Source organism: Orycteropus afer, unplaced genomic scaffold (genome assembly GCF_000298275.1).
Source record: "Orycteropus afer afer isolate SDZICR_OR568_19922 unplaced genomic scaffold, OryAfe1.0 scaffold00044, whole genome shotgun sequence".
In the NCBI taxonomy this organism is placed as follows: domain Eukaryota; kingdom Metazoa; phylum Chordata; class Mammalia; order Tubulidentata; family Orycteropodidae; genus Orycteropus; species Orycteropus afer.
This window is the reverse complement of record NW_006921631.1, coordinates 5,363,133-5,376,755: the sequence shown is the minus strand read 5'-3', so window position 1 is coordinate 5,376,755 and position 13,623 is coordinate 5,363,133. Positions and strand designations below refer to the sequence as shown.

General features: G+C 44.8%; 1 protein-coding gene and 1 non-coding gene across 2 annotated transcripts; one reads left to right on the top strand and one right to left on the bottom strand.

Annotated features, from left to right (window-relative positions):
• The first annotated feature begins 340 nt into the window (after positions 1-340).
• SFT2D2 (SFT2 domain containing 2) lies at positions 341-12,625 on the top strand. Its single transcript, XM_007937721.2, has 6 exons — positions 341-403; positions 5,748-5,834; positions 6,073-6,158; positions 11,046-11,127; positions 12,439-12,474; positions 12,563-12,625. Exons 1-6 carry the CDS (start codon positions 341-343, stop codon positions 12,623-12,625), a joined length of 417 nt encoding a protein of 138 aa, XP_007935912.2.
• Positions 1,281-1,352, bottom strand: TRNAG-UCC. Its single transcript has one exon. It is a non-coding gene; the product is annotated as a tRNA-Gly (tRNA).
• Positions 12,626-13,623: the final 998 nt, after the last annotated feature.

Below are 13,623 nucleotides of genomic sequence, written 5' to 3'. Positions count from 1 at the left end.
TGAGGATCCTGCAGGGCGGCCGGTTCGGGTTTGGGAGGCGGTGCCGGACGCAAACTTGGTGTTTGGCCATATATGGTCGACCTTAACCCCAACTCTTCCTGCCTGCCCTCCCTCGCCCAATCTAAGTCTATAAAAACGGACGATGTGAAAGCAGGCGGGGGCGCGCAGAGCATGCCGGGCTTCGGCCTCGGCCCAGGTGGGCAGATACCTGGGCGGAGCGCGCCGCGGCTGGGGGCGGGGCGCTGCGGAGCACAGGGTGCCGAGCACCCGGAAGAGCAGTCGATTTAACTAGCGCCACAGGTGGCGGACGAGGGGTAGGAGTTGGAGGACCAGGCCCGGGATGGACAAGCTGAAGAAGGTGCTGAGCGGGCAGGACGCCGAGGACCGGGGCGGCCTTTCCGAGGTGAGTGCGTCCATCCGGGGCGCTCCGCCCCCGGTTTCTGCGCGGTTCCCCGCCCTGGGGTCGGAGGGACCCTCGGAGGGCTCTGGTCGCATGGCTCGGGGGACTCCCGACCCCTGCACTCAGCTTCACCTGCGCCTGTTGATGGCGGGTAGGAAGCCAAGCAGGACGCCGAGCGGGACTTGCAGGATTTCATAGCAAACAGCTGTTTCCTTTTTGTCCTACCCTGCAGGACCCGGCGAGGGCCCCCAGCCCGCCGCCACCGGTGCAGGGGCCGAGTACTTTGCACTGGGCAGTTGGCATCTGTTTACTCTTTAGTGCTGCGCCTTTTCAGTCTTCCCTGCTCTACCCCTTACAACACCCTCACCCGTCCACAAAGAGTACTCGTCGCTGGAGAAGAAACCTCCGAAATCTGGGCGAGTGGGAAGGCGGGCGGCCCAATCAATGCAGACTAGGGCAAGGGCTTTAGGGGCAGGAAGGCTCCGAAAGCCTGGCAGAGGGAGCCTTTGCGGGTAGGTCGCCGAGGCAGGGAGCCTGTGGTCGTACCGCTGGTTTCCGAGCTTGCTGCCTACCCCGCTGTGCTACGCGCTGGGTTACTGCCCAGTTTACGTGGTGGGTCTGACACTCCCCACCAGATCTTGTGCACATCACCTTGTTGTATAACTATCAGCATCGCGAAATCTTGAACTCATCGAGGGCAGGCACCACATTTTGTTCTCGACGCCCGCATCTCTTGAGGCTGCCTATGAGTTTGTTCGACTGTTGTTTACCAAAAAGGTTTGAATACAGCTGCAATCTGGCCCACTGATGTCCTAATTCTGTGTTTCTAGAACCACACAAAATAGGAAATACTTTTACTTCCTATTTTGGGTCAGCCCACTGCGTTGGCCGGGAATCGAACCCGGGTCAACTGCTTGGAAGGCAGCTATGCTCACCACTATACCACCAACGCCGCACAATGCCGGCCGGCACCACATAACAACAACAACAATAATTTTGGGTGCTCTTAGCGTTTGTTTTTTGTTTTTCTTCCTGAATGATATTTGTCTCTACTTTTTGCTGTGTTCCGTGGGCCTCGAATTTCCCTATCTGTAAAATGAGGGTGATGAACGAGATGATATTGGCCTCTTTTAAGTGGAAACCTAAGTTCTTCCCTCACAACTTTAATCAGCCTCTCTCCTGGTTTTCTCAGCATATTTCTTTAATCCGCTTTGGGGTTGCTGATTTTAGTTTTGATTTTGTTTTGTATGATATTCGTATCTCCATCCCCTCCATGAAATCCTCAAACTGTAAAGCTTACACTCTTACTTTTCACCTTGAAGAAAACAGCATAGGAATCGAGTGCTATAGGAAGTGAGGTTTGATTTTTTTTTTTTTGACATTTCAGAACAGCACCGTGGGTTCTCCTGACTTTGTTGTCCTCATTAATTGCTCATGGCTCAGAAGTAATTTTATGGGTTCTTGATTCTTGACTTCTGGCTTCTATTATGAACTCAAGTCAAACTTTGGATGGGTCCTAAGAAAACATAGGGAATTGACATTCATGTTCACTAAAAGTTTACCATAGCCTGTCATCAAGCTTTTATGAGCAGTTGAGACTTAAGAAGGAGACAGTTTTTCTCCTTAGATACTCTTGGGGGTAGGAAGACTACTGTGGGTAGAGTAGGGTGCTACAGATAAATGTACCTATAGAAAATAATCACGAAGCAGTGGACAGACCCTCAGGAGTGACTCATGTAGTACAAATTGAAAACATAAATGCTTAAGTTGTTTTTGCATAAAACAGTGAATGCCTGTGTTGGACACACTGAAGGGCTTTAAGTGTTTAAAGTTTAAAGTGTTGTAAGCTCAGTCATGTATTAAATCTGGTTTAAAAAGAGTTGTTGTTGTTGTTGTTGTTGTGTGCCGTCGAGTCGGCCCCGACTCATAGGTCTCTGTTATTCGAAAATACTGCTGTTTCCCCCGCTTGTGTGCGTCATTGTATGACCTGTCCAAAATCTTGAACTTCGGGGAAACATTTTAGAGTAGGATGAATTCGTTGTCAGAGTTGTTTCTGGCTTCCTTTTTATGTGTTAGGTCAAGGCCTGCTTTAAAATGTTTGTACTGACTTGATTTTCTCACATTGTCCATGGTTTTGAGATTGGCAAGGCTGGAGGATTTAGTGGAGAGTTGCTGTTTTGGGTAGCAAGTTTACCAAAATGCAAACCTACTGCCATTGAGTCGATTCTGACTCATAGCGACCCCCTTGGGTTTCCAAAGTGGTAAATCTTTACAGAAGTAGGTTGTCCCATCTTCCTTCCCCAGAGCAGCTAATGGGTTTGAACTGGCTACCCTCTGGCTAGTACACAAATGCCTTAGGCACTGCATCACCAGACTAAGTGGCCTTTAAGAATCTTCGCATTCAATTATATAAGCTGTCAGAGGTCACCAGAAGGCAGTGGCTTTTAATTAAATTTTTAAAAATTCTTTTAATGTAAAGAATAAAATGTGAATAGTTCTGTTTCTCCGACATATGAAATTAGATCATTATGAAAACTGCATGTCAGTGCCTGATCATAAATAGCCTCATGATGAGTTTCTAATTGATACCTTATCTTCAAAAGTACACGGTAGATCTTCAGTGGACTTCTTTCTGAAAGTATAGGTGTTGCGTTTTTTATAAAGGATGCTAGTGATACTGCCTCGGAAACCCAAGAAGGGGTCGCTGTGAGTCGAGTCCGACGCGACAGCACATAACAACAACAACAACAGGGATGAGGAAGGTATGAATGATGCTTGATTTTAAAGCACAGGAGTAAAGCAGCCTGCCTTTCTCACCTTCCAGTTACCAACCTGTTTCCTTGAACAATTCTTAGCTCTTTACTTCTTTTTTTGGCAAGGGTTTCTCTTCTCTTCATATCCTGGAGTCAAAGGGACTTTTGTGCATAACTGCCAATCAGCCAGCCAGACTACCCAGGTACTATTTTACTTACTCTAATTTCCAAAAAGTGCACTAGCAGAGTTTCCAGCAACCAGAAATTTAGAGGGACATTTTATATCAACTGAGTTTGTTTTGAAAAAATGGCAAAAAGAAGTGTTTTGCTCTCCATGAGTCCATTTAGGAGAAGCGGGGCAACAGCTTCCTCCTGCCTGCGACCAAGTCCGTGTAAAAGAACTTAACACTACGTGCAGTGGAGAACTCAGAGGTGAAAAGTAACCCTCTTCCCCTTTTGACAAAAACAGGTTAACACTTGAGAGACTTGTGGGACCAAAGTGTCACTTACCTTTCTGTAGGTAGAGCCCAGAAAAAAAAGTTTTTGCTGGAACTGCTTCCTATTGCCAGTTATTTTGACTTTTATGAGGGCTGGAATGGCACTGCCCTGTTGACTATTTAATTTAGCCTTTAAGTGCCAAGGACAATTCAAATTTTGATATTTAACTTTATAGTTTATTCTCCTTTTTTTTAAAAAAAGAGAAAGATTGAATCATTTTGAATGTCCCTGGGGAGCTCTGGTGATGTAGGCCTAAGGCATTTAACTGCTAACCAGAAGGCTGGTGATTAAAACCTATCAGCCACTCCTCAGAAGGAAGGTTGGGCAGTCTACTTCCGTAGAGATACCGCCTCGGAAACCCAAGGAGGGGTCACTATGAGTTGGATCCGAGTTGAGGGCAGGAAGTTTTTTGGAGTTTTATAGATTCTAAGTCGTGATCCAGTCCATTTCCACTACCACACTTTTATCCCTACATGCAGCTCAGTTCCTTTTACCCCATTGGCAAGGGAAGTTCTTTGGTTCTTCCATGAGTAGAAAGAGTAGTAGATTTTGGTTTTATTCTTTACTTGGTGGGAGGTCTAAGGTTAGTCAGATGTAGTCTAACCTGATTGTCTGGGACGCCAATAAAACCTGACAACAGAGCATCACGTGGCTCAGTTTGGAGGGCCAGGCTGAGGCAGTTTAGGAAACCAGACTCCTTAAGGAAGAGAGGTTTTGCTTAGCATGGAACCAGGTGCTCCGTCTGTCAGGTCCTCGCATCCTGCTCACCATTGCATGTTACCCTCTCTGAATGTGCCTTTCAGTGCCAGACACATGTTTCTGGAAGTGCTGTGAGTATGTGTTCCAGTGTCACAAGCCCACTTACAATAAGTGTGAATACATGGGGCATAGGAAGTGAACCCCATTGGCAACCTGACCTAAATACCTTCCTTCTGAGTGGAAACTAAGCCATACTGTAGCAATGCCCGCCACACCTAGGGGAGCCTCTGGTCCTTCTCTTCCAGCTTCTGGTTTGACAGGAAGTTTGGAGACAGCTAAAAACAGGTCCCTGAGCTGATGACAGTCAAGGCTGAGGGAATTGCCTGTCTGTTGATTCTTACAGCCTCTGCTACTACTTACCATACCCCTTCAGCTGCATGGAAATGTGATTGGCAGCTTTCTTCATTTTGCAAAAAAGGAGATCATGAAGGCCACTCAAGGTGAATCCTGCATCACTAGGTACACTGGGCCTGGCTGCCCTGCCTTCGCTGGGCAGGACACAGGCCTTTTCCCTTTAGTCACAGCTGCCTTTTTCCAGCTGAGAGCATCTGTGCCCACTTTGCGTCAAGTGGACAGAAAATCTCTGGAACAGGCATTTGATTGTCATCTTTGATATAGGAGAACATCACTGGGAGATAATCCACAGGTTCTAGACTAGTTTTTTTTTTTTTCCCACATTATTGCCTCCCCTGAATTTTGCCTTGGGGAGGGATTAATCATGATGACAGAGAATCAGAAGAACAGAGTAATAATTAATTAAATAGGATTTGTTTCACACTTGGGTGACTGGGTGGATGCCAGCACCCTGTAAGTACGACATCTGCCCCAAGAATGAGTGATGCAGATGAAAGTCCTGTTAAGGATGCAAGGCTTAGTCCTCCAAGGTCCCAGAAGCGCCGACAGGAACTGCTGCTGCTGGGCTTGGCTGGTTCATGCAGCAGTGGATGACTGACCAGTGGATCCAGTTGCCTGAGTGGTGCTCCTGAGTTTCCTCCTCTTGCCTGGGCTGCAGGGGGCTTTGGGCTACTCTAGGCTCTACTTTCTTGTCTTCCTTTCGTGAAGTGGGTTGTGCTTGTGGCTGGGAGTTTCCACATTCAGAATGTTCAACCAGAGGTGAGGTGACTCATTAGCTGCCTGAGAGGAGATTTGTATGGGTAAGGACCTGTATTCTATGACCTGTGAGAGCTCTTGTAGCTCTGGGTGTGTAGGATTCTGTGTTCCTTGCCTGCCTTAGTACGAAGTCATATACTGCTTCTAAATTCCATTAGGGCTTCTTTGTTTTTGGTAATTAAATATGCATATACACATGTAACCAGTTTTTTTATTTTAAATTTCAGGTTGTTGAGACATCCTCATTAAGCTGGGGTACCAGGATAAAAGGCTTCATTGCATGTTTTGCTGCAGGAATTCTCTGTTCACTGCTGGTAATATATCGTTCCCTTTTTTATTTTTCTCCCTACCTTCATCAGTATATCCTCTGCCTTTCATCCACCTGTTTTTATCTTGGCTGTTCACTAAGATGCATGGATAAGAGAAGAGGAAGATGGGGGGAGATAAAGGGAGGGAAGTGGAGGTTCCTCAGGATTTCCTTCATGAGCTCCTCATTCGTGGCTGTGGTGTGAAAGCTGCTCACATGCAAACTTCCTGTGCTTTAACTTCCAGGGTACTCTTCTGCTGTGGGTGCCGAGGAAGGGACTAGTCCTCTTCATAGTGTTTTATACCTTTGGTAACATCGCATCACTTGGAAGGTAACAGTTTTCCACTCCCACTAGAGCCATTCATTAGATGGGAAAATGGATGTGGCTTGTGATTGAGGGAGGTGAAAGAAGGTGATCTAGCACTTTTAAGGATTTGGAGAGAAAAGAGGTGGTTAAAATACATCACATTCATATCCTATCATTTTCAAAAATATGTTTATATCTTAGTTTATCTTTAAGGAACTCTGGTGGCACAGTGCCTAAGGCATTTGACTGCTAACCAGAAGGTTGACGGTTCAAACCCACCAGCCACTCTGCGGAAGGAAGATGGGGCAATCTACTTCTGTAAAGGTTTACCTCCTGGGAAACCTAGTGGGGTTTGCTATGAGTCAGAATCGACTCAGTGGCAGTTTTTTTTTTTCTTTCTGAGTTTATCTTTGAAAAGTATCTTTGGGAGAAAGCAGGAAGTATGTTACTATTGTGATTTCACACATGAGGAAACTCAAGTACAGAGAGGTTGAAAGACTTCTCTGGGGTTTACAACACAATCCTCTGTTTTGCTGTAATCTTACTGCTGCCAGAGACTGATTTGATTATTTCATAAGGGCTCACCAGGCTATGGCTGCAGGTGAAACTTGTTACTAATTAGTCTGAGACCATCCTGGGCTCCAGTATCAGTTGGGGAGGGCAGGGCATCTGATGGAATGCTTTTGGATGTGGGTGGCCCATTCCACCTGCTTCATGCACATGGACATCCCAGGTCCAGCTCATTTGTGGCTTCAGCTCCACCTGTGTGCTGACGGCTCTAACCCTGCCTCTCCAGTCTGAATGCTCTGCAGAAAACAGAACTTAATTATCTTTCCATCCCATGTATCTCAGTGAATGGCTTCAGAGTCCCAGAAGTCCAAGCTGCCCCCATTCGCCTGATTATTCACCATGGCTTGTTGACTTCTCTTACCTGGCTCCTCCTCCTTTGTGCCCATGATAAAAATCAACTCACACTCAGTGGAAAAGCATTTATCACACCCTGCTGTGGTCCTTGAGAAAATAAGGCCAAGTAAGATTTGTTCCCTGCTGCAGTAGAGTTCACCGGTCTGCAAGGCAGACAAATATATATGATAATAGAATATAATATGGGAAGATGTGCTCAGGAAGGGGCATCTGGCCTGATCCGGGGAGTCAGGGAGGGCTTCCTAGAGAGGGTGATATCTGAGCTGGGTCTCAGCTGTGGTGTCACCTCTCATCTGAACTACTCTAAGGTTTCTCTGCCTCCTTTATTGCTGTCCTCCTCTAGTTCATTTAACACAGACATGTGGAGAGACTCATTTATAGCCCTTCTTATCCTCCTTTAGGACCCCTGCTGGCATAGTGGTTAAAGTGCTTGGCTGCTAACTGAAAGGTTGGCAGTTTGAACTGCTCCATGGTAGGAAGATGAGGCAGTCTGCTTTCATAAAGATTACAGCCTTGGAAACCCTATGGGGAAGTTCTCCTCTGTCCTGTAAAGTCACTATGGGTTGGAATCGACTGCAATGGAGTCCTAAAGGGTTACTACAGGAGTCATGTAGGGTTGCTATGATTTTGAATCAACTTAAAAGCAGTGGATTTAATTAACCCCTTTTAGTGGCTCCCTGTTCCTTCTCTACAGGTGAAGTTCAAACTCTTCAGTACTCATGAAAGACATTTTGGAATCATGCTTCACCCCAGTCCTGCTCCCCAGCTAGGCTGAACTTCTCACATTTGCCCACATGTCTTTGTCTGCCCAGAATGCTGCCCCACCATATCTGCAAAAAAGGCATGGGCGCAGCATCCTCCTCTGACTTCCTCTAACTTTACAAGGGTCAGAGAGAATTACTGTTATCAGCCCAGGCTTATTCCTTTGAAGCCAGACATGCTACCATCCTCCAACCATTTTACCAATTCTGACAACAACCCTCTCATAGCACTCCCTGTTTCTCTGTTGGGTTTGATAATTTATCAGTGGCCTCACAGAACTCACAGACAATACTCAAGATTGTGGGGTTAAGCTAGGGAAGTAACAGGTTACAGTTCAGATTCAGGAACACTCAGGATACATTTCATCAGTTAGGACATCCTCCCCTCTGCTGTGCTATCAGGCATGCCTCTTTCTGGCCCTTGGCCTCTTGGCCTGGCCTCTGCCCTGCTTGGGCAAGTGTTGCAAAGCTCTTTTTACAGTGCTGACAGGTACACCTAGGTACACCCCACTCTGCCAGCAAGCCTCCTGTCCAAAGGTACTCAGCTTGCTTGTGCTGTGGGCTAGCAAGCTGACTGCTCCGGCTAGTGCTGGTCTTTTGGTTCTGCTTCTGTTACTGCCGCTGCCACTGTCTCTTTGACAGCTTCCTATCAGTTTCTCTGCCAAAGAGATCCAGCGCAGTGATCTCGAGTCCAAGGACACATTCCACTCCACTCTGCTCCAGTTCTTCTCTCTTCATGGTAGTGAGATCCCCCCTGTTGGCCCTAGGAGGGCTTATTTTAAGTCTAGCAGAATGACAAAACTAACCAATCCCCACTTTTTAGAGTTCCATACACCCTATTTGCATGGTCCCATCCCTACCAGCGTTCCATGTGCCTTATTTACATTACTCACAAGCTATCTAATCCCCTTGGTGGGCCACAAGCACCTTACCTTTGCACAGTTCCATCCAGTTATCTTGTGGGAGTCACAAAGACCATAGCTAGAAGAGCCATACCAAGTGATTCACTGCACCACAGCACCTCCCCCTTTTGGATAGATGCTTACTCATTTGTCAAGCATTAAGACCTTGCTCAGATGTCACCTCTTCTGTGAAGCTTTTCCCGATTACCACCCTCCCTCCAGGATCGAAGACCTCTTCCTTTGGGGTTTTTTGTATCCTGTGTATATTTATGTGACAGCTCAGTAGCATTTTATTACACAGATGTGTTACATGTCTATAAGCCACTTGACAAGAACAGGACAGTGCTTGTGTCTTCTCCCCAAACTGAGCTCTGTTTCTGACGGGAAATGTTAAACTGATGGTTGAGTGCATGACTTCAGCCATCTTCTTAAAGCTTCATTTATTAATAATGCTTTAGGACAGTATAATGCGGGGCTCAGAGATCTCTGATCTCTGAAGTTCTGGCAAATACTTACTTTCGGAGGTTTTGTTTTGGGCAGACAATGTAGGTTATAATGTAGAGTCCAGACTGAGCATAATATATATGGGTGTGTTTGTTAGTCCAAAATAACTATTTAGCAAACCCTAATGGGACTGACTCTTCCCAACACTGCCTAGGGAAGTAATAAAGGGAGCAAATTGTTATTTCCAGGGTGTGTCGAGGAGTTTGAGCTTTATCTATAATCTGTTATGTTTTTGTGTACATGCTGAGTTTAATTTTAAGACCAGCCTTGGCTATTGTTTCCTCTTCAAGTAGGCTAATGAGTGCACTGAGCTCAGACATTTGAGCTATTAAACCAAACCAAAAACAAACCCACTGCCATCAAGTTGATTCTGACTCATAGTGACTCCCTTTGGGTTTTCGAGGCGGTAAATCTACGTGGAAGTAGACTGCCCAGTCTTCCTTCCACAGAGTGGCTGGTGGGTTTGAACCGCCAGCCTTCTGGTTAGCAGTCAGATCCCTTAGGCACTATGCCACCAGAACTCCTTTTGAGGGAATAGTGTAGCCTTGAATTCAAATTGAATAGCACTTGAATAGCACTGAATGGCACTGCAAAGAGGGACAGACTTATTTTTAAAATTTTCATTTTAATCAAACACTCAGTTGTGCCATCATCTACTTGTTGGATTCTAACAGCTACCACTGGAGTGACGCCACATGGGACATACTCCTTAGAGCTCAGGAATCATGATGCAAAGCTGGCTCTGGCACTGGCTGTGTTAGCTGTGAGGGTCTGCTTCATTTGTGGTCAGTCCCTTTCACTAGCCATCTCTCAACTCTCAATAACAATGGAAGGCACTCTGGTGATGTGTTTCAGAGCTTTAGAATCAAATCAGTATGGGTTTGAATGCCAGCTCTTTGGGTTCCTAATTATGTGATCTTGGATAAGTAAATTAACTTTTCCAAGCATTATTTTCGACTCGACGGCACATAACAACAACAACAACAACAACAACAAAATAGATATAGTAATACCTAACTCACAGGGTTGTTGAGGGGATGAAATGAGGTAATTAATGTACCTGATACCTGGCATTTAACAAAATTTCTGTAAATAATACTATAATTACTAACATTAGAATTATTCTTGAAAGAAAATGAAATGCTGTATTTTTTAACAGAAATAGCCTAAGCCTGTAAGGTGTCTTTCCTTTTTTTAATTACTTGAGCCCTCTTCTGGCTTGTTAGTTTGTTTCCTTGTCAAGGAGGCAAAGTAGAACCTCTCAGAGAGTGGTAGTGTAACCTAGTGGTTCCGAGTATGGCTGACATACATTTACAGCCCAGCTGTACCATTTAGTTGTTGGGTGGCCGTGGATAAGTAACTAACCTCTGTGGGCTTCAGTTTCCTCATCTGTAAAATAAACATAATAATTATTCCTATTGCCTAAGCATTGGGAGCTCTGGTGTCATAGTGCCTAAGGCATTTGACTGCTAACCAGAAGGCTGGCGGTTCAAACCCACCAGCCACTTCTCGAAAGGAAGACTGTGCAATCTACTTCGTAGAAATACCGCTTTGGAAACCCAAGGAGGGGTCGCTGTGAGTTGGATTTGACTCGATGGCAGTGAGTATTGCCTAAGTATTAGGTTGCTGGTGGGGTAAAGGAACGCAATCAATGTATAAAAGACCCTTAAACACAATGCTGGCACAGAGTAAGAGCTTATCAAATGTTAGCTTCTTTTGCTGCTGTTATTGCCACAGGTGATCTTGGGGAGATGATGGGAGACAGTGCCTAATTGTGCATCTAGTCTGGTCTGAATGGCTTGTGTGTGTTTGTTTCTCAGCACCATCTTCCTCATGGGACCAATGAAACAGCTAAAGCGAATGTTTGAGCCTACGCGTTTGATAGCAACAATCATGATGCTGGTAAGGGCTGCCTTTTAGCTGGACTTCCAGAATGGAAGGTTTTATTTCTGTTATTTGGAATTTTCTTTCCTTTCAAAACTAAGGATCTCTTCCCTTTTTCTTTTCATCTTGACTTATTACCTAATTTTCTGTAACCACTGTGAAAGAAGGAAACATTCTCCTTTGTTTAATAATTTTCTCCTTTGTTTCAGCTAGTGCCAAGTATTGCAGTTCAGTTCTGTACCTCCAGGGGGCATTTGTCAGTTAGCTGAGAAGGTAACTGATAAGGATAAGGTAGTAAGAGAGCTGGGAGTGAGAGCTGGTGGTGATTGAAGCCATATAGACAGAGCTTACAGGGATTAACTCAGAAGCACAGGGTTCATTCTCTGGATCCTGTCTTCTAGGATATACTTTTTCCCTCATTTTAATCTGCTTTTGGGATTATATTTATTCACTTTCCCTCAGTCTTCTAGAAGTTTGTCTTATCTTCACATGGTCCATCATGCCTGTTCCTTGCTTGGACATCATTGCCTTCAGCCTTGTACTTTCCTGTCCACTAACCTTCTTTGGACCATTACAATAGACTTTAATGATCTTTGGATTCCTATTATAGTGATCAATTTTCCAACATTTGGAACTTGATAACTCTTACTAGTTTCATTTGTTCACATAGTTAAGTTCTTTGATGCTGTGACCATTTTAGGTCCTTTAAAAACATTGGGCACAGTGGTGGACACGGGAAATATTTAGGACATGTTTGTTGAGTAGTGGCTATGATAAGAGGATGGCATGGAAGGTAGGGGATAATGGCTCAAACACCAGTATTTCTTGGCCATCCCAGGATGTAGATCGTCTGGACAAGGCTCTAGAGAAAGGATTTTCTAACAAAGGACCTAGGGGAAAGTGTTACATGACATGTAAAAGAAAAATCACTCTGACCCACTGACTGAGAATGACATCTTATGTTAACCTTTGTCCTCAACATGCCCTGTCTACTCAAGAATTTACTAGTGTTTGACAGGAGAGGTTTATGCTAAGTGGGTATCAATGTATGTTTGAATGAAAAAGATGTATGGGTTAGACATATGACTTTATTTGCTGGGCAGATATTCCAGGTGAACTTGAAAGTAGGAAAGGACTTTTTCTAATTGATAACTATTCCTTCTTGACTAGTGTGATTTCATTGAGATGTTAATTCCACTGTTGAACATGGATGCTCAGTTGCATTAAATGCTTTGAAATGAAAGAAGGCAGCTGGTTGCTGTGGGAGTTGAAGAGTTGTTTGTTTCTTGCCATGTTGTCATGATATTAAATTTCCATTTCTCTCTCTAGTTGTGTTTGGTACTTACCCTGTGTTCTGCCTTTTGGGTAAGTGTGTATTTAAATTTTTCCCCACCTTTTTTGTTTCTGTCTCTTGCCACATATTTTTATGTAATGATACCATTTTTTCTTTCAGTGGCATAATAAAGGACTTGCCCTCATATTCTGCATTTTGCAGTCTCTGGCCATGACGTGGTAAGTAACTTTGCAACAGTCCCTCCCTCCCACGTTAGATTTCTGACTAACATGGTTGTAGGAGAAAAGCCCCACATGGTATAGGGAGGAGGATTAAGAAATCACAGAGCCTCCTGAACTTAAGAATTCTTGGTGATGCCAGTGAAATCACACTTCAGAGCTGAAGCCTGTTGGCTCGGCCCCCTGCCAATAGATGGCATTAGTGCTCTTGCGTGGTCACAGGCATCTGTTTATTTGTTACTGCTGCATGTTTGCTGGGCTCCTGGGTGGTTTTGAGAGGCATTAAATGTTATTAAACGAATCATGTCCAGGAAGTGCAAGGACAATGGAAATATTATAAGGGCTGATGAAAAGAGACTTGTGATTTAAATAGATGGTAAAGAAAAAGGAAAGTAGTAAGAAAAATAATGGGTGTTAACAGTTGTGATGGGATGAGTCATTAAACAAGGACAAAGAGTGAATCGTCAGCTAGGCATGAGGTACAGTGACTGACAAAATGGGAAACTTGTGTGGCTGTTGCTGCAGGGTCAGCTATGCCTTGGAGGCTTGTTAGCTCACTGGTAATTAAGGTGAAGCCTAGGAATCTACTCAAGGGCCAAACACAGTGAGTGTGCTGTAGGCTCATGCCCTTTCAAACCTGTAAAGCATCCAAGTGAGAGGGGTGGTGACACACATGGACTCTAGCTGCTAAGATATTGCTGTAATAGAGGATGCTGTCTATCAGAATAGTTTCAGTGTACATGTGACTGATCTGGTGTGGAAAGAAATGCTTAGCAGATGTCTATACACCAAAACCAAAACGAAACCTACTGCCATCAAGTTGATTCCAACTCATGTTGTTGTTGTTAAATGCCATCGAGTTGTTTCCGACTCATAGCGACCCCATGCACAGCAGAAAGAAACACTGCCCGATCCCGCGCCAGCTCCACAATCCCTGCTATACTTGAGCCCATCATTGCAGCCACCGTGTCAATCCATCTCGTTGAAGGCCTCCCCCTCTTT